At 38.8% G+C, this 20354-nt stretch overlaps 5 protein-coding genes and 1 pseudogene across 12 annotated transcripts; 3 read left to right on the top strand and 3 right to left on the bottom strand.

Annotated features, from left to right (window-relative positions):
- Nucleotides 1-865: 865 nt before the first annotated feature.
- LOC104739246 (putative LRR receptor-like serine/threonine-protein kinase At1g06840) lies at nt 866-6724 on the top strand. Of its 2 annotated transcripts, none has more exons than XM_010459532.3 (20): nt 866-1322; nt 1428-1581; nt 1674-1745; nt 1874-1945; nt 2032-2175; nt 2292-2363; nt 2509-2580; nt 2684-2758; nt 3037-3105; nt 3198-3266; nt 3366-3437; nt 3556-3642; nt 3756-3824; nt 4029-4531; nt 4751-4909; nt 5033-5316; nt 5400-5451; nt 5640-5890; nt 5967-6101; nt 6181-6724. In XM_010459532.3, the coding sequence occupies exons 1-20, from the start codon at nt 965-967 to the stop codon at nt 6520-6522; spliced, it is 3111 nt and encodes a 1036-aa protein (XP_010457834.1). In that variant the 5' UTR covers nt 866-964; the 3' UTR covers nt 6523-6724. The 2 variants fall into 2 exon arrangements, with proteins under 2 accessions (XP_010457834.1, XP_010457836.1); XM_010459534.2 differs by having other exon boundaries at nt 921-1322; nt 1428-1570.
- Nucleotides 6725-6736: 12 nt separating this feature from the next.
- On the bottom strand, nt 6737-7373 carry LOC104739245 (monothiol glutaredoxin-S11 pseudogene; annotated as a pseudogene). Its single transcript, XR_015579934.1, has one exon. The product of XR_015579934.1 is annotated as a monothiol glutaredoxin-S11 pseudogene (transcript).
- A 1129-nt stretch (nt 7374-8502) lies between these two features.
- LOC104739241 (prolycopene isomerase, chloroplastic) lies at nt 8503-12287 on the top strand. 4 transcript variants are annotated; one of them, XM_019236127.2, is made up of 13 exons: nt 8503-9487; nt 9576-9789; nt 9873-9972; nt 10107-10189; nt 10269-10325; nt 10405-10557; nt 10653-10731; nt 10816-10964; nt 11059-11193; nt 11366-11479; nt 11630-11740; nt 11832-11940; nt 12039-12287. In XM_019236127.2, exons 1-13 carry the CDS (start codon nt 9435-9437, stop codon nt 12110-12112), a joined length of 1431 nt encoding a protein of 476 aa, XP_019091672.1. In that variant the 5' UTR covers nt 8503-9434; the 3' UTR covers nt 12113-12287. The 4 variants fall into 4 exon arrangements, with proteins under 4 accessions (XP_019091672.1, XP_087340279.1, XP_010457829.1 ...); XM_087484153.1 differs by having other exon boundaries at nt 8534-9487; nt 9583-9789; nt 10269-10320; XM_010459527.3 differs by having other exon boundaries at nt 8534-9487; nt 9583-9789.
- LOC104739242 (phospholipase A1-Igamma1, chloroplastic) lies at nt 12271-14465 on the top strand. The gene is given in 3 exon segments (XM_087484158.1): nt 12271-12461; nt 12463-13665; nt 14127-14465. Coding segments are annotated over 3 exon segments (1638 nt in total). The 3' UTR covers nt 14371-14465.
- Nucleotides 14372-16299, bottom strand: LOC104739244 (uncharacterized). Its single transcript, XM_010459530.3, has 8 exons — nt 16025-16299; nt 15700-15812; nt 15504-15599; nt 15337-15424; nt 15151-15235; nt 15011-15074; nt 14834-14923; nt 14372-14697 (listed from the first exon to the last, which is right to left on the bottom strand). Exons 2-8 carry the CDS (start codon nt 15808-15810, stop codon nt 14614-14616), a joined length of 618 nt encoding a protein of 205 aa, XP_010457832.1. The 5' UTR covers nt 15811-15812; nt 16025-16299; the 3' UTR covers nt 14372-14613.
- A 22-nt stretch (nt 16300-16321) lies between these two features.
- LOC104739240 (putative galacturonosyltransferase 6) lies at nt 16322-20049 on the bottom strand. 3 transcript variants are annotated; one of them, XM_087484156.1, is made up of 10 exons: nt 19775-20049; nt 19611-19698; nt 19419-19453; nt 19154-19195; nt 18971-19070; nt 18812-18882; nt 18276-18547; nt 17773-18130; nt 17119-17640; nt 16322-16802 (listed from the first exon to the last, which is right to left on the bottom strand). In XM_087484156.1, exons 1-10 carry the CDS (start codon nt 19781-19783, stop codon nt 16527-16529), a joined length of 1773 nt encoding a protein of 590 aa, XP_087340282.1. In that variant the 5' UTR covers nt 19784-20049; the 3' UTR covers nt 16322-16526. The 3 variants fall into 3 exon arrangements, with proteins under 3 accessions (XP_087340282.1, XP_010457828.2, XP_087340283.1); XM_010459526.3 differs by having other exon boundaries at nt 19611-19868; XM_087484157.1 differs by lacking the exons at nt 19611-19698; nt 19775-20049 and having other exon boundaries at nt 18715-18882.
- Nucleotides 20050-20354: the final 305 nt, after the last annotated feature.

The raw sequence follows: 20354 nt of genomic DNA, 5'->3' as shown, positions 1-20354 counted from the left end.
GGGCTTTTCTTTATCGGTCCAACTATTGTAAAACGAAGACACCTCCTTGATAAACCCCCGAATTGGACCGGTATCATTTAATAACCTCGACCCTGTCCCTGTGCTAATTCAAAAGCTTAGTGATGCTTACTTATACCAACTAAAGTTTATTTCCTTTTTCATTTATTTATTTAGAGATAAGAGAACTGAATACCACTAATAACAAATAATTCATCACCTATATTTTTATATTTTACTATCGCATTAATGATGATTTAACTATGATATAGTAGGAAACCATCTATCCGTAACAATTCACGTGTATATATGCTTTTTCAAATAATGCCGCAACATTGTACTTCTTGTTTAAGTAATTTAATCATAGCTTCTTATATTTCCATTTTTAGTTATTCCTAGCTTTTTTTTTTTTTTTTTTTTTTGTCTTCGCTGTGTGGGTTTATCGCTTTCAAAGTTTCAATCATATACTTATAAGTTGTGATTCACAACCATACTAACAGAATGGTTACAACAGTTTAATCGCACTTGTAGAAATAATCAAACACCATTTTTCCCAATAAAAGTCGTTTGGAAATCTTTCCTGACTTTTTAGTATTCGTGGGGACCAAAATACACATACGTATATCAACTTTAGTACTACATTAAATATTTCGATAGACCAATATGACTCTTAATGTTATTTATTCGCAATTGGTATACAACTACGCTTAAAATCTTTAATACATTTGAAAGCAACAAAATAATAACAACAAGGTGGAATATAAAGGTAACCGTATTTATTTACAACATTGGTAAATTCATCGCACTTGGCTGGCAAGTTTTACCTACTGTCAATAAAATAAAAAGTGAGACAAAAAAAGGTCAAAGGGCAGGTTTACACAAACAAACAATCATTAAACTAAGGAAGAAAGTTAATGGGTTTTGACGGAAGAGAAAGAAAGAAAGAAAGAAAGAAAGGTGGAGAGTAATGGCGGCGGCGAAAGTGACAATTTTGATGATGCTCCGTCGGTCTCATCCACTACCTGAATTTGTCAAACTAAGGAAATGTCCTTGTTTTACCAGTACTCTTCAATGCTCCCACCCAATACCAACCACTTCCCTCTTACCTGGTCGTCTTCTTCAGTCTCTACTAACCTGGTCATTGCCTTTTCCTTTTAACTATCTCTCTCTCTCGAGAGAGATTTTGTTTCTTCTTGGGTCTGTTTCCTCTCTCGCTATGTTTTCGACCCATGTCTCCTTTTGTCTCCTTCGTCTTCTTTTCGTCTTCTTCTTTTGTTTCTCTTCTTCTACTTTTGCTCAAGACGACATCACCAATCCCGTCGAAGGTTTCCTTTTTTTTTTTTTTTGTTAATCTACCTTCTCTTTTGTTTAGACTTCAAACAACTTGTGTCTGAGACTGATCGACGATGTTTTTTTTTTGTTGGATTCAGTGAGGGCTTTGCGAGCCATCAAAGACAGTCTGAACGATCCTGTTCATAGATTGAGTAATTGGAAGCGTGGAAGAGACCCGTGCAATTCGAATTGGACTGGTGTTGTCTGCTTCAATTCCTCTCTTGATGATGGTTATCTTCATGTCAGCGAACTGTATTGTCTTTTCTTTACCCCTTTCTCCTTAAGCATTTCTTGTCTTCCTTGAGACTTGTTTTGAGTATCTTGCTTTTTTTGTTTACTTGAAGGCAATTGTTCAGTATGAACCTCTCAGGAAACTTGTCCCCGGAGCTTGGCCGGTTGACTCGTCTTACTATCCTGTACGTGATATATATATATATATATATATATATATATTACTTGATCTTTCTAGTCATACCCCAATGGTGGTGAATATAATTTTCTTTGTGTATTATTGTTACGACTTCTTCTTCTTCTCTAATGCCAGGAGTTTCATGTGGAACAAGATCACCGGAACTATACCAAAGGAAATTGGGAATATCAAGTCTTTACAACTCTTGTAAGTCTTTGAGATTCTTGTTGACTTCCTTAAATAGTCATTGGTTTGCCTTTTGCTTGGCTTCTAACTTTATGTGACTTTTCCAGGCTCTTGAATGGGAATCTATTAACTGGAAACTTACCCGATGAGCTTGGATTTCTTCCTAACTTGGATAGAATACAGATTGATGAAAACCGTATATCAGGACCAGTACCCAAATCTTTTGCAAACTTAAACAAAACAAAGCACTTGTGAGTTCTTTAATCTGATGCTCAGTTCAGTTGTACATGGCTGTTTTTCTTTGCTAATGGTGATTCCTTTTCTGCTGAGTTTGTTACATTTATTGTCTATCTTATCTTTTTCCCAGTCACATGAATAATAATTCGATTAGCGGGCAGATACCACCCGAGCTTGGAAGTCTACCGTCAATTGTTCACATGTGAGTTGGTATCATTAGCTGGCTTAAATCATCTTACTTGAAAAATGTTATGTTTTTATACCTAATCTCCGCTTTCAAGTTTATAACATGCTACACACGCTTTACCTATTTAATGTTTTGTATACACTACTTATTTTTCTTACAGCCTTCTTGACAACAACAACTTATCAGGCTATCTTCCTCCTGAGTTATCAAACATGCCAAATTTGCTTATCCTGTAAGTTCATGTCACTGATTTCTTTCGATTTACCTGGTCCTGTCACCATACCGACTGGTGGTCCTTTTGTTTTTGACCTTTTTCCTCGTGTTTATTTTGGCAGACAATTAGATAACAATCACTTTGATGGGACTACGATTCCACAATCTTATGGAAACATGTCTAAACTTTTGAAGATGTAAGTGCTAGTTTCTCAATGTGATTGAACTCAAAGTCACTGAAGTGCGAGGCTGGAGGAGATTTCATCTTCTGTTAATGCATTGGATTTTAATTAAACTGTGCATATCTTAAGCTCTGGGGATGGAAATTAACAAAATTAGCTAATTAAGATAGTGCATTCTAAATTTAGAGAGACTGGTAGTCTATTTTCTGATTTTAAAAAAAAATCTTTTGGACATAAGATGTAGGAGCATGTTATGCTAACCTATGCACATTTTTCTATCTGTCCACGTGCAGGAGTCTTAGGAACTGCAGCTTGGAAGGGCCAGTGCCTGATCTTAGCAGTATCCCGAAACTTGGTTATTTGTAAGTCTTAAAACTTATCTAGCCGTTTCCTTAAATAATCCTGCAGCTACCTTAGCTATCACCTGTTTCTGATTGTTCGACATGAATTCCAGGGACCTAAGTCGAAATCAGTTAAATGGATCTATACCTACAGGGAAGCTGTCTGATAGTATCACAACCATGTAAACTCTTAGCGCTTTTCGCAATTCTGGCCTTTGATTTTTATTATTTGGTAGGAAACGAAGTGCTTTTAACTTTGTTATCTGATGAAAATACTGTAGCGATATGTCCAATAACAGTCTAACTGGAACCATTCCAACAAATTTCTCAGGTCTTCCACGACTTCAAAAGTTGTAAGTGTGTTTGATTGGTGTAGTCACTTTTTGGTTTCTGAGATGCACTTATTCGTTTTATCATTTTTGGATAGAAAGATGGCTGATGGTTTGTCTTGTTGTCTACCTAATGTTGCAGGTCGCTTGCAAACAATGATCTGAGTGGTTCGATTCCCTCTAGAATATGGCAAGAAAGAGAACTGAATTCAACCGAGACTATTATTGTGTATGACTGTTACAACACCAATCATATCTCCTTTCCTTTGACCTACCAGCATGTTCCAACTTTCTTTTTAAATCATCTCTTGACGACCATCAGTTCCTTTATGTTTTTTTCAGGGATCTGCGGAACAATAGGTTTTCAAATATTTCTGGCAGATCTGACCTTCGCCCAAATGTGACTATCTGGTTTGCATCTGCGCTTTCCTATTACTCTTTATTAGGTGCCCATGCATACTATTTTGCTTTGCATATTATCCTAGCTACTAAATGATGTATATAAACATTTAAAGAAAAAAATAATCTTGTTTACTCCTTCTAAGATGTGATAAACTCCTTCCCTCAGATTACTGTCCACTTTTCTGGTATCATTTGACATTGTTTGCTTTCCAGGCTTCAGGGGAATCCGATATGCTCAGATGGAAATCTGCTTCGATTATGTGGACCTCTAACTGAGGAAGACAATAATCAGGGTTCAACCAATTCTAACACTACAACTTGTTCTGAATGCCCACCCCCTTATGAATTTTCACCAGAACCTCTTAGACGGTGTTTTTGTGCTGCTCCTCTGCTTGTGGGATATCGGTTGAAAAGTCCTGGTTTCTCGGATTTTGTTCCTTACAGATCCGAATTTCAGCAATACATCACCTCTGGCCTTAGTTTGAATCTGTATCAGCTGCGCCTTGACTCATTCCAGTGGCAAAAAGGACCTAGACTTCGAATGTACTTGAAGTTCTTTCCTGTTTTTGGTTCAAATGCCAACAATTCTTTCATATTCAATCGTAGCGAGGTTCAGCGGATAAGGGCCATGTTCACTGGATGGAATATCCGAGACGAAGATCTGTTTGGTCCTTATGAGCTTATGAATTTCACATTGTTAGATGTCTACAGAGATGGTTAGTAGCAGAGTAGTCGTCCTCTGGAATTCATTTCAATACAGAACTTGGTTTTAAGTACAAGTAAACAAGCTGATGTCTTTCTGCCACATTAAACACAAAAGTGTTATTTGTTTCTCAGCGTTCCTAATAACAATAGAGAATGACTTGCCTATATTTTCTTACAACTTTTGCATAATTGAGCTTTGTTTTGACCGTCATGCTTTTTTGGTTTTGTAGTGTTCCCTTCAGCTTCGCCATCTGGTTTAAGTAAGGGTGCAGTTGCGGGAATTGTTCTTGGTTCAGCTGCAGTTGCAGTTACGCTAACCGCTATTATTGCCCTTATCATTATGAAGAAACGTATGAAAAGATACAGTGCGGTTGTTAGAAGAAAGCGAGGTAAGCATGATCTTGTGGATGCCAATATGTGTGTTCAGAGTAGATTATCTATCGAAATTGTGTATTAGTAGTGGTCATATGTTTTTGGTTTTGTTATTACAAGTTTGATTCATCCATGTGCAGCTTCCAAAGCTTCTCTGAAAATCGAAGGTGTGAAGAGCTTCACTTATGCTGAGCTGGCTCTGGCTACGGACAATTTTAATAGTTCCACTCAAATTGGGCAAGGAGGTTATGGAAAGGTCTACAAAGGCACCCTTGGTAGCGGAACAGTTGTGGCAATTAAAAGAGCACAAGAGGGATCATTGCAGGGTGAGAGGGAGTTCCTAACTGAAATTGAATTGTTATCGAGATTGCATCACAGAAACCTTGTTTCATTGCTTGGATTCTGCGATGAAGAAGGCGAGCAGGTACTGTTGTCCAAACCCTCTTCCGGTTGAGGTCCAAAAACCTATATATGTTTCTCTTATTGCTTGTATTGTCACGCCTGCAGATGCTGGTTTATGAGTACATGGAAAATGGTACTTTGCGAGACAATATATCTGGTATGTTCTACTTCTTCACTGAGTCATCCGCTGCTTGTTCTCTATGTGGATCAAGAAAGACTACCCACTGCTATTCACTGTACTTAATGTGGATGTCTTTTCATATGACATATTAAGCAGCATAGATGATTTTGTGTGCTGTAAACTTCCAAGTCTCAAGGGCTATATACAAATTTGTGTTTTTGCAGTTAAATTAAAAGAGCCTCTAGACTTTGCGATGAGACTACGGATTGCTTTAGGTTCAGCTAAGGGAATCTCATATTTACACACGGAAGCTGATCCCCCGATATTCCATCGCGATATCAAAGCAAGCAACATATTGTTGGACTCCAGATTCACCGCAAAGGTTGCAGATTTTGGACTCTCAAGACTTGCCCCAGTGCCTGATATGGAAGGCATCTCACCTCATCACGTGTCTACTGTTGTAAAAGGAACTCCGGTAAGATCTGAATCCTGCATTGCTTGTAAAAATCGTTTCTCAAATCATGACTGAGAATTATTTGTTCGACTTGCAGGGTTACCTTGATCCGGAATATTTCTTGACTCATCAATTGACAGACAAAAGTGATGTATACAGTCTAGGTGTAGTGTTCTTAGAGCTATTAACAGGAATGCATCCAATCACACATGGCAAGAACATAGTTCGTGAGGTAATGTTGATTAGATGCTAAGAGCTTGTTTCTCTTTTTGACGTTACCTAAAATTGTTTGGAATGTTTCTTTCTGTCAGATCAACATTGCATACGAGTCTGGTTCGATATTGTCTGCCGTGGATAAGAGAATGAGCTCAGTTCCAGATGAATGCCTTGAAAAGTTTGCAACTTTAGCGCTGCGATGCTGCAGAGAGGAGACGGATGCAAGGCCTTCAATGGCGGAAGTTGTAAGAGAACTGGAAATCATATGGGAACTGATGCCGGAATCTCAGGTAGCTAAAGCAGCGGATCTGTCTGAGACAACAACTCATCCATCATCGTCATTGAATTCTTCAATCATGAAGCATCCTTATTCATCAATGGATGTCTCTGGCTCTGACCTCGTCAGTGGAGTTGCTCCTTCCGTTTCACCTAGATAGAAACTTTCTAGACACCATACACTATTTGTTTGATTACTTTGTGTGTTTTTTGTTGTTCTTCTTTCTTTGTACAGGGAAAAATTATTGTAAGCCAGTAGTATATGCTGCAGACAAGTTTAGTTCTGTTGATGTGAGGTATTTAGCTATTCTGATTCTTTTGGGTTTTGATTTGGATCATAATGGAGGTTGCATCTGAATCAAAGATACGTTACAATAAGAATAAAATGTTTTTACCGCCGAGTTTATATGATAACAATCTTGCAATTATACGTACACTTTCCCAAGTTACACAACCAAATAATACCCAAAAAAAAAAAACAGATTACCAAGATTTGGCTCAATTGTTTTCCTTATTGAATGACATTCCGATAGCTAATTAATTAGTATGATAAATCCTTGGAGACACCTTTGTTGTTTAACATAGATATGGCTTCACTAAGGGAACAAGCGAGCTGCTAAGGTGCATGGACATTACTTCATTGGTCGAACCAACGAGCTTGCCACCAATGAAGACGGCTGGGACCGGCTTTGAACACCCTAGCCTCATTAGTGCCTTCTCGATCTCTCGGCATTCAGGGTCCTTATCGATCTCGTGAATCTTAGGGATAACCCCGAGATCTTGGAAAAGAACTTGAACCGCGTAGGACAAACAACACGAGCTCTTGCTGAATATAACTACCCCTCTTTCGGACGACATTCTCATAACCTTGTCCATTTTCTTGAATAAAGCGAAGATGGACTGAGAGGAGTTGCTTGAGACTCTAGTTGCTTGAGTCGCGTGGTATTTATAACATGAGGAAGAATCAGAATCCACATACAGAGATCACAAAACGATCGTTGAAAATGTTCCCCAAGTCTCTGTTACAACGACTTTAATAAATGTATTATGTATATATGATACAAAGATGATTCGAGGAGACCGAACCTTTTCTTCGGCAGCCTTTACCCTTTCTTGATTGTAAGGACCATCCACGAAGATTTTTTGATCATTCCGATTTTATCTCTTAGAAACAAAGATGCGGTCTCAACGATCCTCCTACAAGTTGCTAAAAAGAGAGTCTGCTTGACGTGGAATATAGATAGATGCTAATTACTTTTTGGACCATACTTGATTTTATTTCTGCAGATGATTCTATATGAATATTGGACATATGGAATCTTGGTGGACCAATGGGTATGCAACAAAAATAAACCACTTGCATTCAACTATTCGTAGCTTATTCGGACTTGGGTGGGTCTTATAGGCAGGCAAGAGCCCACATTTTTCAACCCAATTTTTATATCCTTGATAAGCAGGCAAAGAGCAAATAATATACTAATTAGCAGACTTAAAAAACCGTGCAAATCACTTGAACACAAAACAGAGAAGACGACAAAGATAACTTGAACTTTCTCATGCATACACAAGAGAGCAAAGTAATTTGAAATCAAAGGTAAACATTATTGTAGATAGAGATGTCAAACAGGCCGCCCGCGTCTATCTTGGTCATCTACACCGGGCAATTTCTATTTTCTGAACTGCAACGGGCCAGTCCGCTAAGCTCGCGAACATAAAAATTATGTCCAAACCCACTCCGCTAAGCCCAACGAGTTAGCGGGTTAATCCACGGGCCTAAATAATATATTAAAAATAAAATAAAATTAAAAAAATATATTAAAATAAAATAAAAGTAATAAATAATAATTTTAAAAAACAATTGTAAATAAAATCAATGTTTATATTATTTTTTATAGATATTTTAATTTTTTTACATTAAATTATTTGTGTTATCACATAAAAAATATATATTTAAAAGTATATAAAAATAGTTATGTATCTATATTAAATATTTATTTTTATTTAATATTTGAAGACCGCGGGCCGATCCACCAACCTGCGGGTATAACCCGCTAAAATCCGTAATCTATTTGGGCTAAGCCCGCAAAACCCACTTTTTAACGGGCTTAATATTTAGTGTCCATATCCGCCAAGTACTATTTAGATTAGATCGGTGGGCATAGAACCTGCTTTGACACCTCTAATTGTAGAATCATCGGGCTGTACTACAAAGAAAATCTTGAAACGTGAAGCCTTCAAATTTTGGAGGATATGGACAAACTCCGTTTCTTGGTCGATGGTTTTTGCGACTACCATCAAGTTTGCTAGTTTATCAACGGTTTAAAGCGATCTGAACCGTCAACATCTTCTGGCAATCTACTTTTATCTTTTTAGCCGTTCGATCTCACATGGTTTGGTTTGTTGAATCTAACGGTAATCCCCCCTCCCCCCTCATTACAAGGGATTAACGGCTACGATTTGTATATGTTCCTCCTTTGCCTTTACTTTACCAACCATTTGTTTTTTTTTTGTTTTATGAAAATTGAAATAAATCTCCAAATTTGGATAAAACCTTTGGCCTTATCTCTCGCTGCTAATTTGATTATGCTTTTTATATTCCTTTCATGAATTGATGATAGTGGATGGTTTTGGGAATACCCAAGTTTTACATCCCCAATCCAGTGAAGACGACGACGAACTTTAGCTAGCAGCATGAATTTGTGTTTTCAAAATCCCGTAGAGTGTGCTCATCCTAGTTCCTTGTTCTTCTCTCCGTTGAAGACCTCGAATAAGCTGGGTTGTTCTTCTTCCAATTTAGGGTTTCATGTTCGATTTTTTGAGAATCGGAAGAAGAAGATGAAGAAATCGCCTACGGTTACTACAGTTAAATCCGTTTCTTCTTCTTCTTCAATTGCGGTTGAAGGGACGAAGAGAGACGCAACAAGTACAAGAGAGAGTATATACGACGCCATTGTTATTGGCTCTGGGATTGGAGGATTGGTCGCTGCGACTCAGCTAGCTGTCAAAGAAGCTAAGGTTTTAGTTCTGGAGAAGTATTTGATTCCTGGTGGGAGCTCTGGCTATTACGAAAGAGATGGGTATACATTTGATGTTGGCTCTTCTGTCATGTTTGGTTTCAGCGATAAGGTTGCTTTCTTACCTATCTCTCTTCATCTTATTCAATACTATTATCATTATCAATTTCAGGAGTTAATTGGCTTAATTTTGATTAAAGGGAACAGGGGAACCTTAACTTGATAACTCAGGCGTTGAAGGCTGTTGGCCGTAAGATGGAGGTTATACCTGATCCTACCACTGTCCATTTCCATCTTCCCCGAAATCTTTCTGTTCGGATTCATAGAGATTACGATGATTTCATCGCTGAACTTACCAGCAACTTTCCCCACGAAAAGGAAGGGATCCTTGGTTTCTATGGCGACTGCTGGAAGGTCTCATGTTTTTTTTTTTATATATTTTGAACTTCGTTTACGAGTGTTGTGCTATATATTCATATAATTTGCAACTTGAACAGATCTTCAACTCATTGAACTCTCTGGAATTAAAGTCACTAGAAGAGCCTATCTACCTTTTTGGACAGTTCTTTCAGAAACCGCTTGAATGCTTGACACTCGGTATTCATCTAAAATCTTCTGATGTGTGTGTGTATTAATTGATTACTGCGAGTGTATATACATCTGCACTACTGATACACGCAGTAAAATCTACTGACATGAATCTTTTTATGTTGTTCTCTGTGTTTGTATAGCTTATTACTTGCCTCAAAATGCTGGGGCTATAGCTCGAAAGTACATAAAGGATCCTCAGTTATTGTCTTTCATTGATGCGGAGGTGATTAACAAACATTTTCTTTTCTAAATCTACGTAATTTCTTTATCCAAATTTTATAACCCTTCATATTTGCCTGCAGTGTTTCATTGTGAGTACAGTCAATGCTCTACAGACGCCGATGATCAATGCAAGTATGGTAGGAGTCTTTTTTGGCTTTAGGTGTCTACTCGTGTTTCCCTTTCTGTTCTTTTCGTTCCTTACATGTTCAAGGACAGGTTTTATGTGACAGGCACTATGGAGGAATTAACTACCCGGTTGGTGGCGTTGGTGGGATTGCCAAGTCTTTGGCAGAAGGACTTGTTGATCACGGAAGTGATATACTCTACAAGGCCAATGTAAAAAGCATAATACTTGATGATGGAAAGGCTGTAAGTCCGTATGAATCTTAAGTTATATTTTTCCTTAAACCTTTTACATTCCTTTTTGGTTATGAAATTTATTTTTGCTGGACCTGAAATTTCAGGTCGGTGTTAGGCTAGCAGATGGAAGAGAATTTTTCGCCAAAACAATAATTTCAAATGCTACAAGATGGGATACGTTTGGTAAGATAAAAAAATGGCTTATGAAACTGTCAAATAGGCGTTTTCTGTTGTAAGAAAACTAAAGTTGTATTGTCGTTGCTGTAGGGAAACTTTTAAAAGGAGAAAAGCTTCCAAAAGAAGAAGAAAATTTCCAGAAAGTCTATGTCAAGGCTCCATCATTTCTTTCAATCCACATGGGTGTTAAAGCAGAGGTTCTCCCTCCAGATACAGATTGCCATCATTTTGTGCTTGAGGTTTGTTTTAGTTTCGTTGTTAGATCTATTTCCTTGTCTGAGTTTGGACTTGGGAGTATTCAATTGCAACTTTGTTCTTTTGTTGCATATGTAGGACGATTGGAAGAATCTGGAGGAGCCTTATGGTAGTATTTTCCTCAGCATTCCAACCATTCTTGATCCATCTTTGGCTCCAGATGGTCGACATATACTTCACATATTTACAACTTCCTCAATTGAGGATTGGGGGGTGAGGCTGATCTAAGACGTGCGAGACAGAGCATGAAATATATATATATATATATCTTCGTGGAGCTACTTGTTTTATTTGCAATTTTTCTCAGCAGTAGTATCATCTTCTACAATTCGTGCTGCTATGCCCATTTTTTATTTACTTAATTTCATCCAATTTTCGGTACTAGGGACTCCCTCCAAAAGAGTATGAAGCGAAAAAGGAAGAAGTGGCAGCTGAAATAATACAGAGGCTAGAGAAAAAACTGTTTCCAGGGCTCAGTTCATCTATTACGTTTAAGGAGGTTAGGCTCTTTTTCCCCCCTACGATTTGTTAATGGACATTGTAATAGTAGGTCTGCATGATATGAGACATCTGTATCTGAGGTGCATGAGAGCAAGCCTATACTGTATGTGGGTCTTTAGCCTGTATATCTAAAAGTTTTATGAGGCAGGTGGGAACACCAAGAACACACAGACGATTTCTTGCTAGGGATAAGGGAACATATGGGCCAATGCCTAGAGGAACCCCAAAAGGTTTATTAGGCATGCCGTTCAACACAACGGTAAGCCAAAGAAAGATAGATAACATCAGGATTTGGTTAGTTCTGCTGGTGAATGGTTTGGCTAATGAAAGAATGATTTGGTTAATAATAGGCTATCGATGGTCTATACTGCGTGGGGGATAGTTGCTTTCCTGGTCAAGGAGTTATAGCTGTGGCATTCTCAGGAGTAATGTGTGCCCATCGGGTAGCTGCTGATATTGGTGAGAAAAGTCATCTTTTTACATATGTTGAATAGACTGGTTTGATTAGTGATTACTATGTGCAGAAGAAAAAATCACTTTCATCGTTTGACTTTTAGGGATTGAGAAGAAATCACGGGTACTTGATACTGGCCTTCTTGGTATACTTGGTTGGTTAAGGACACTCGCGTAAATCTACTGATGGTTGTGATGAATGACGCAATGCAATGCAATGAGAAAAAAATGACAAGAAAAAGAAGAAACAAGAGATGGATGTGGAATGATATACTAATAAACTATTGTATGTTAACTTCAACATATTATTTAAAATGATATATATACGCATGCAGCATGAGCATAATTCTTTATTATTGTTTGTTAACATATATATATATATATAAAAGGGTGCAATTAAATTCCGTTACGACTCTGAAAGTCATCAAGCTTTCAATAATGGCGACCGTTCCCTCCCACTACCTTCGTCTTCCTCATCTTATCAACCAAAAAACTCACTACTCTCTTAGCCTCAAACCACACTACGCGTATTACTTTGCCGGCGAGTTTATGGCCAGCGAGGGCTATGTCGAAAACCAAAGAGGAGGCTTCTATTTCTCCAAGGCTCGAGCAGGAAAACTTTGAGCTGACGACGGCGGAGGATATTCGCCGGCGGGGCAGAGAAGAAGCTAAAGAATCCAAGAGTTTGAGAGACACGTGGCGGAAGATCCAAGGAGAAGATAATTGGGCCGGGTTAATGGATCCGATGGACCCCGTTCTTAGATCCGAGCTGATCAGGTACGGGGAAATGGCCCAGGCCTGTTACGACGCCTTCGACTTCGATCCTTTCTCAAGGTACTGTGGGAGCTGCAGGTTCACGCGCCGTCACCTGTTCGAATCGCTTGGGATACTCGATTCCGGCTACGAGGTGGCGCGTTATCTCTACGCGACGTCGAACATTAACCTCCCCAACTTCTTCTCGAAATCTAGATGGTCCAAGGTGTGGAGCAAGAACGCCAACTGGATGGGATACGTTGCGGTTACCGACGACGAAGAAGCCACGCGCGGCCGAGTCGGACGCCGCGATATCGCGATCGCGTGGAGAGGAACCGTCACGCGGCTCGAGTGGATAGCGGATCTCAAGGATTACCTCAAACCGGTATCCGGAAACGGAATCCGATGCCCCGACCCGGCCGTTAAAGTCGAATCCGGTTTCCTCGATCTCTACACTGACAAAGACACGTCGTGCAAGTTCTCGAAATTCTCGGCGCGCGAGCAGGTTCTGACGGAAGTGAAGCGGCTGGTGGAGAGGTACGGAGACGAGGAAGGAGAAGATCTGAGCATCACCGTGACGGGACACAGCCTCGGCGGCGCATTGGCGGTGCTAAGCGCGTACGACGTGGCGGAGATGGGTCTGAACAGAACTAGGAAAGGAAAAGTGATACCGGTGACGGCGTTCACGTACGGAGGACCGCGAGTCGGGAATATTCGGTTCAAGGAGAGGATCGAGAAACTGGGAGTGAAGGTGCTGAGGGTGGTGAACGAGCACGACGTCGTGGCGAAATCGCCGGGACTGTTTCTGAACGAGCGTGCGCCACACGCGCTAATGAAATTGGCGGGAGGATTGCCGTGGTGTTACTGCCACGTGGGAGAAAAGCTGCCGTTGGATCATCAGAACTCGCCGTTCCTGAAGCCAACCGTTGATCTTTCTACTGCTCATAACTTGGAAGCTCTCCTCCATCTCCTTGACGGGTCAGTCTTTTTTTTTTTTTTACTTCAAAAGTAATCTGACATTTCGAAAATACAGATCGCTTTTACTAATTTCGTTTTAACGTTCAGATAAATTGTAATATTATAAAGAAATACTACATGACCACTCAACACAAATCTCAGTTTTGCGACTTTTTTCTTTTTTTAGGAGACAAGAACTCAGTTTCTGTGTATCAAAAGAAAAAGATAATAATAAAAAAATAAAAAATCTTACTTCACATTCCAACAACCTTGTAATTAATACAGTATGATCTTACAAGAAAAAGTTGGTAAGCATTGTTTCATAAAAATGCGGGTTTCGGATAACTAATCTGATTAACGTGGCACCGCTTTTGTGGTTGGATCATAAAACCCCACCCAAACTACTAAAATATACAGTACTTTTAAGAATGATGATGTTACCAATTATGTCAAATTCTGGTTGCTAATAAAATTACGTACAGGTATCATGGGAAAGGAAAGAGATTTGTGTTATCAAGTGGGAGAGATCCAGCGTTAGTGAACAAAGCATCTGATTTTTTGAAAGACCATTTCATGGTCCCTCCCTATTGGCGCCAAGACGCTAACAAAGGAATGGTTAAGAACTCTGATGGCCGTTGGATTCAACCTGATCGCATCCGTGCAGAGGATCACCACGCTCCTGACATTCATCTACTCCTCTCCCAACTCCCTCTTCATCCATCATAGATTTCTTCTTTTTTTTTTTTTTTTTTTTTGTAATTAATAATCAGATTTTGTATCACTTTTTTACATTACATAGAAAAAGACATTAAGTTTCATAACTTCCTAGATCAGGCAAAAACTAGACTGAAGAGATCTTTAGTTTTTATCAAAAATTGGAGAGGATACAAGTTTGTCGCTATGACTATTATCATCATCGGTTATGATTTCATCTGATACTGTATATGCATAGACTCGGGTCTCAGACTCTCACTCCTCTTCTTCTTCTTCATCAATCTGGGCAAAAGACTCCCACCAAGAAACAAGACCTAAACCGTCGTCATCTATATTCCCCTGCACAATTCACAACATTGATTGATTACTGGACCGAAAAGGGGTCAACAAAAACAAAAACATGGTATAGAAGAAGTTGGTATCTCGGAAAGAGGAAGAAGAAATACAACATGAAAAGCTTTGAGAATGAACTTACAGTGACCACCATAGGAGCAAAAGGCTTTGCGTCCTCTGCTCGCTCAGTTGGAACTGATGGATAACTGATGCTCTGAACTCTAAACTTAATCTGCCAATCACAATGCTACGTTTCAAAGGAGACCACTATCGAAAATTTACACTTTAAAAGAGCAACTGGGGAACCAAAAAAGTTAACCTGACAGGAATCATCGATTATATAGTCTTGACCGTCAAACTCCCAGACCCATCTCATTTGCTTCCTGTTAACCAAAAAACACATTAAACTTTGTGATCCCTAGAAATATTCTATGCACTGCAGGACACATTTTACTTTACCTATTATAAGGGTCAGGCTCACAGCGGTTGGGTATCGGTATAAGTGGAGCTGGCACATAGATGTCCTCAAAGAATCCAAGTGTTACTGCCAAGTATAGAGATGTCATAAGTATGTAACAGGATGTAGTGAGTGCACAACATTAGAACTCTTGAGTGAATTTGGTAAATTATATAGTAGTTACTCACAGCGCAAGCCATTGGCGTCAGACTCTTTGAACTTTGCAGCAATGACCTCACCAACAAATGGACGAAAGACAACAATTCTAAAAACTACCTACAATCACAAGTAAAAACTAAAATTAACAACACAACAAGGTAAAAAGGAGAGAGATGAGAAAAAAATATGAAAATACCTTATAGGTGGCAGCACCATCACCGGGTAAAACAAATCCTCCTTCTACTGATTTAATGTCGTAAACAGATACGCAAAGCCCTAAATCTGCTAAAACCTTTTTCATAACAAAATTATGATAAAGTTAGCCACTCTGTGCGTGTATAAATAAGCAGACATTGTAAATAAGAAAAGGGGCAATGAGCAAAAATAAAAACCTTGTCCAATAAGAGATTCTGAAGCACTGACTTAATGGCATCTTCGAGTGGGAGGTTAAGTAGATGCGGAGGCACTCTTAGTGAATGTTCGAGCTCACTTAGATAGAACATTTCTTCAATGTTTAAATTCACAAGTCAGATATGCGTTTGAATCAAAAATCAAAAACAAAAATCAAAGAAGTAGAATTCGTAAAGCGAATAGAAATTAACAAGTAATGAACATCAAATCCTTCTGTATAGCGTACACGACTCTTCCATTATCATAGCTACAAGGAACAGAATAAGAGAGAACAAAAAAAGGAAATTATCTAAAATCGAGCAATACCTAAACCACTGAAGACGCGATCGGCTCGAAAGAACCCCGAGAGATGGTGGTGAAGACGAAGATTAGTCAGAAAAGTTGAGAATAGATTGGGAGAAGAGAGAATTCGATTGACGAAGAAGACGAAGAAGACGAAGAAGAAAGCGAGCCAAGGAGGAGGCTGTGAGTAGAGATTTTATGAAACCGATTTAGGGTTTAGTTCAACTTATAATTAAAACAAACCGATCGGTTTATTTTAGGTTACGCTTATAAGCCGAACCGCAATCTTTAATCCGGTTGAAAAATAACGTGAGCAATCTGTTTTTGCTGTAACCTAAAAGTATAAGATTAAAAGCTCTAATGAAGTATGAAAAAGGAGGAAGAACCAAGATTTACACTGATGTGAGTTAAAGAATGAAGCTAATCATAACACATTTGATACCATGCTTGAGTAGCTTGTTTCACAAAAAAGAATCTGAAACTGAACCTAAGTTGTCTGAATCTGTTTTTTTTTTTTTTTTTCGTATCAAGCGTGAAGATTGCACTGTTGCAAGTAGGTGTGATGGTAGGGGACGTGTATGTTCCAGTAACGTTTGTATTTCTCTTTGCCAATGTCCATCCATGGTTTCATTATCCCATCGTAGTGTATAACCGCAGCTTTTTCGATGTCAACCTCTCTAACTCCTGATTCCCGACCTAACCCCATCACATGCCATCTCTTGTCCAACGCTAATGTTTGCCTATAGAAAGTCAACCAGCCTATTGGTAAGCTCCCAGCTTTCCACAATGGTCTCTTTGTTCCCTGCCAATACACTGTGTGTTAAAGCAATGTGTGTATTTACATAGAGAAGAAGATACGTTGTTGGTTGTAAGTTGTAACCACTCTTCTTCTAGGATATGATCTTAGTACTAGTTTGCCTTATGTTCGTTTGCTAGTTAAAGCAATGTTTCTGAGTTCTAAATTCAAAACCTTTCATCCCCTAGATAGGCTATCTAAAACCCAATCATTATTACAACGTCTTTCATAATAATGGCGTATACTCATTCGAAAACTTGGAATATGGCTAGTGTTAGTTAAATAAGGGGAGCAAGTGCAGTAGAGTGTGTGTATAGCGTACCAGGTTGAAGTATCTTATGTATGTAGAAGTCAGCTTCCTTCTTCTCCATTCTTCAAGATCAACTAGATTCATCCCGAATGCCCACGTGCAAGCTCTAGCACTAAATTTCCCAGCAACCCATGTGTCTGAGAAATTAATAAATCTGCTCATTGATCGATATGAAGATTCACCTGGAAGACAAGTCTCTACAGCTCCAATCACCTTTCCTTTCATATCAATGCTCCACAGTCTACTTAAATCTCTTTGAACTACTACATCATGGTCAAAGAGTACCATCTTGTTTAAACCCGGGAATATATCCGGAAGATAGAATCGTGCGTGATTTAGGGTAGAAATGAATCTTGGGTCATTAGAGTTTTGCTTCATCAGCAATTGATCATAATCTGAAGGCAGAACATCCATATCATCAATGTTTAGGATTTGGATAGTAGCCCTACTTTGAATGTTTAGCAGAAACCACATTGAGATTGATGGGTAATTAAGAGAATCGGTCACAACATGGAAGACTATTCTTTTCGGCTCCTGCAAACAGCAATCAGAAGGCAGATTAAAAAGTGGCTGAAGCTGAAGTAAATGCGACGATATAGTGAAGACACTTGAAACCTAGCATAAAATAAATACCAAGTAGAAATTTATAAAAGAGATGCAAGGTACCTTCGAAGAAGATATCGTAGAGTTAACAACGACTGAAGAGGCCAAAACGTTGTCAGAGAAGACAACATAATGATTGAAACTAGGGTCGTAATAATTTTGCTGGTTAGGCATCTGCCTTTTTTCAGGTTCCAGTGAAAAGTATTCTGATGTCAGCCGCATTGAGAGGCAGTGAAGCCCTTTTGGGGTGGTCCTTGCAGCAAGCTGCATTAGATATGCTGCTTGATTTTTCTGCGCCTGAACTTGTTCTTCTGAGTTATAATTCATGGCACGGAGTTTGGTAGCAATGGCAGGGCAATTGTTAAAGACACGACTAGCCTTGTATAACGCATTTTCCATGGGCTTCACCCTGCGAAGAGCACTGAAAGAAACAATCATGCCAGAGGTTACTATAAGAGTCATCTTAAACAACCGAGTTTTTGTCAGTAAAAGGTTGTAGTTGTAACAAGTTTCTGAATACAATCATGGTATCCTCTCTCCTTTTGAAGCAAGCAGTTGTGGCTTACCCCTTTGATAAATCTTTGTCCTTTGTCGCATCACCAACTGACCGTTCCAACTCTTTCATCCGAGCTCTCAACTCTTTCACAAGTTGAGCGTTACTTCCAGGTGGAGCGAAATTCAGGTAGGCTTTAGCTTGTATAAGTTTGTCTCTGATCTCCTTTGTCTTCACATCTGTTGCTCTATCGGGCTCAACCCTTGTGTTCTTCTCACCCTTAGAAAAAGGGGGATTGAAATCCGTTTTATTAGCAAGTTGATTGACTGTGGGTAGAAGTTGATCCTGACACAAAACAAACAAAAAAAAAAGTAATCTTGAAACATCTAATCTTTAAAAATTTGACAGAAAGCAAAACACTTGGCTTTTCTATTCCTTAGATCAACTAATCAACATGGACCACAATGTCTTGTAATCTGATACTAGGATTCAATATAGGAGTTATTTCATACCCTGAGCAATCGTCAAGTTCATGTTACTTATATCAGCTGGACTAATCAAGTGTACATGATATCTTCAAACCGGTTGAATTTATATATACACACACACCTTTTCATCAGAGCCAACAGTCACCTTCTGTGCAACTATTACTTGTTCTTCCCTGTTTTTGTGATTATTACCTGCAACCCATGATTACTACAGATAAGAAATCTGAGGAGTTGATAACATGAGAGCAAAACAAAGCAAGATTTGAAGATATGACCCAACCAGCATCACTTTCATCAGACGAATTATCCTTTACTAAAGAATTAAGTTCGCCATCCTTGAAGAGAATGAGTCTTGGACCCTTCAAGCCTTCTCCATCCTCCTTAAATCACGGAGTAAAACCATTTCAACTAAAAGAATGGTCAAAAGGTTTTAAGGAGATGACTCCGGTAACTTCTAACGTACCTGTCCAATAGCGTTAAGTCTAAGGTCATCTGTCCTGAATCTCTGTAGAATAATGGTGTATACATGTCAGCTACAGTGTATTGCAGGAGAACTATAAAGCCTTCAGATGTAACAAGAATAATAAGATCTGAAAACTTGGCACAACTAAACAGGATGCTGAAGATTCTCCAATCGGATTAAAGGAAATTTCAACCTAAACATCTAGAATGATAAAAAAAAAAACAGCGAAATCTAGAGATTGAAGACGAGGAAACACCAGACTTACAATTCTGGATAAATCTTCAATAAATTCTCTACGACCTGTCAGAAAACAATCCAAAATCCAAAATCAAAACAAAAAAAATTACAAAAAAGCAAAGGCGATGGTGAATTTTCATGAGATTCAATCACAGATCAAAAGGCAACAACGATCATCCATGTACAATAGAAGAAGGATCGGGGGAGAGGAAGGGCTGACCAACGGGAGTGATGCTCTTAAGACGATTGGAGACGAGAATAAGCGGAGCGAAGACAGATATGGATAGCAATGAGAGGAAGAGAATCCTCTGCCATCGACGAATTTGCTTCATGAATAATCAAGCGGAGAGATACAGCAATTCGAAAAAAACTCTTTAACTATACCAATCTCATGGAAACCCTGGATCGTTCGTTCGTTCTTTCTCCAGGAAGAAGAAGAAGAAGCAGCAACGTTGCTGCTTGATCAACAAGCAAAAGGCCGACCAAAACGATGAACAACAACAACAACTCCTTCTGGGATTTGCTTTATTCTTCTATTCTTCGCTTCAGTTTAGAGAGATGGGAGATTCAGAGCTTCCCCTCATGCACCATCGGGGGATTTTGCTTTTCTTATGTATTTTTTTTTTTTCAATTAATAGAAAAATAAAATCATTTGTTTTTTTTTTAATCATTGTTTAATCATTTTATTTTATTTTTAGGTCTGTTGGGTTATGTCAAATGTGATTTTAGTGAGGAGGACCGAAGGAATCAGCAAACCAAGGCAAAAGGACGCAGATCAGGTGCGGGCAGGTGTACATGTGAAGGCATGTGATTTCGCCGTTGATGAAGCTGTAAGTCATTAATAGATGGGTCTCCCTTTCTTTCTTTGGGTATTTATTATACTAATCACCCAATCGGAAAATTAACACGTCAATGGAGTTTTCTTTCTCCCCCGTCCTATAAGACAAGAAAAGAATTTCAGTCT

The sequence above is a fragment of the Camelina sativa genome, chromosome 14, assembly GCF_030686135.1.
Source record: "Camelina sativa cultivar CO46 ecotype springtype chromosome 14, ASM3068613v1".
Classification (NCBI taxonomy): domain Eukaryota; kingdom Viridiplantae; phylum Streptophyta; class Magnoliopsida; order Brassicales; family Brassicaceae; genus Camelina; species Camelina sativa.
Note: the sequence above shows the minus strand (reverse complement) of the source record. Positions and strands in the feature narration are given on the sequence as shown.

Coding starts and splice junctions, on each gene's coding strand:
- LOC104739246 (XM_010459532.3), top strand. CDS start 965: ATGGCGGCGGCGAAAGTGACAATTTTGATGATGCTCCGTCGGTCTCAT. Junction 1,746..1,873: donor TTGACTCGTCTTACTATCCT/GTACGTGATATA, acceptor CTCTAATGCCAG/GAGTTTCATGTGGAACAAGA. Junction 2,176..2,291: donor TTAAACAAAACAAAGCACTT/GTGAGTTCTTTA, acceptor TCTTTTTCCCAG/TCACATGAATAATAATTCGA.
- LOC104739241 (XM_010459527.3), top strand. CDS start 9,053: ATGAATTTGTGTTTTCAAAATCCCGTAGAGTGTGCTCATCCTAGTTCC. Junction 10,190..10,268: donor TGTCTTTCATTGATGCGGAG/GTGATTAACAAA, acceptor ATTTGCCTGCAG/TGTTTCATTGTGAGTACAGT. Junction 11,194..11,365: donor CCTCAATTGAGGATTGGGGG/GTGAGGCTGATC, acceptor TTTCGGTACTAG/GGACTCCCTCCAAAAGAGTA.
- LOC104739244 (XM_010459530.3), bottom strand. CDS start 15,810: ATGTTCTATCTAAGTGAGCTCGAACATTCACTAAGAGTGCCTCCGCAT. Junction 15,600..15,699: donor AGAATCTCTTATTGGACAAG/GTTTTTATTTTT, acceptor GTTATGAAAAAG/GTTTTAGCAGATTTAGGGCT. Junction 15,236..15,336: donor TGACGCCAATGGCTTGCGCT/GTGAGTAACTAC, acceptor TATACTTGGCAG/TAACACTTGGATTCTTTGAG.
- LOC104739240 (XM_010459526.3), bottom strand. CDS start 19,722: ATGAAGCAAATTCGTCGATGGCAGAGGATTCTCTTCCTCTCATTGCTA. Junction 17,641..17,772: donor CTACGATATCTTCTTCGAAG/GTACCTTGCATC, acceptor TGCTGTTTGCAG/GAGCCGAAAAGAATAGTCTT. Junction 16,803..17,118: donor ACATAAGATACTTCAACCTG/GTACGCTATACA, acceptor GTGTATTGGCAG/GGAACAAAGAGACCATTGTG.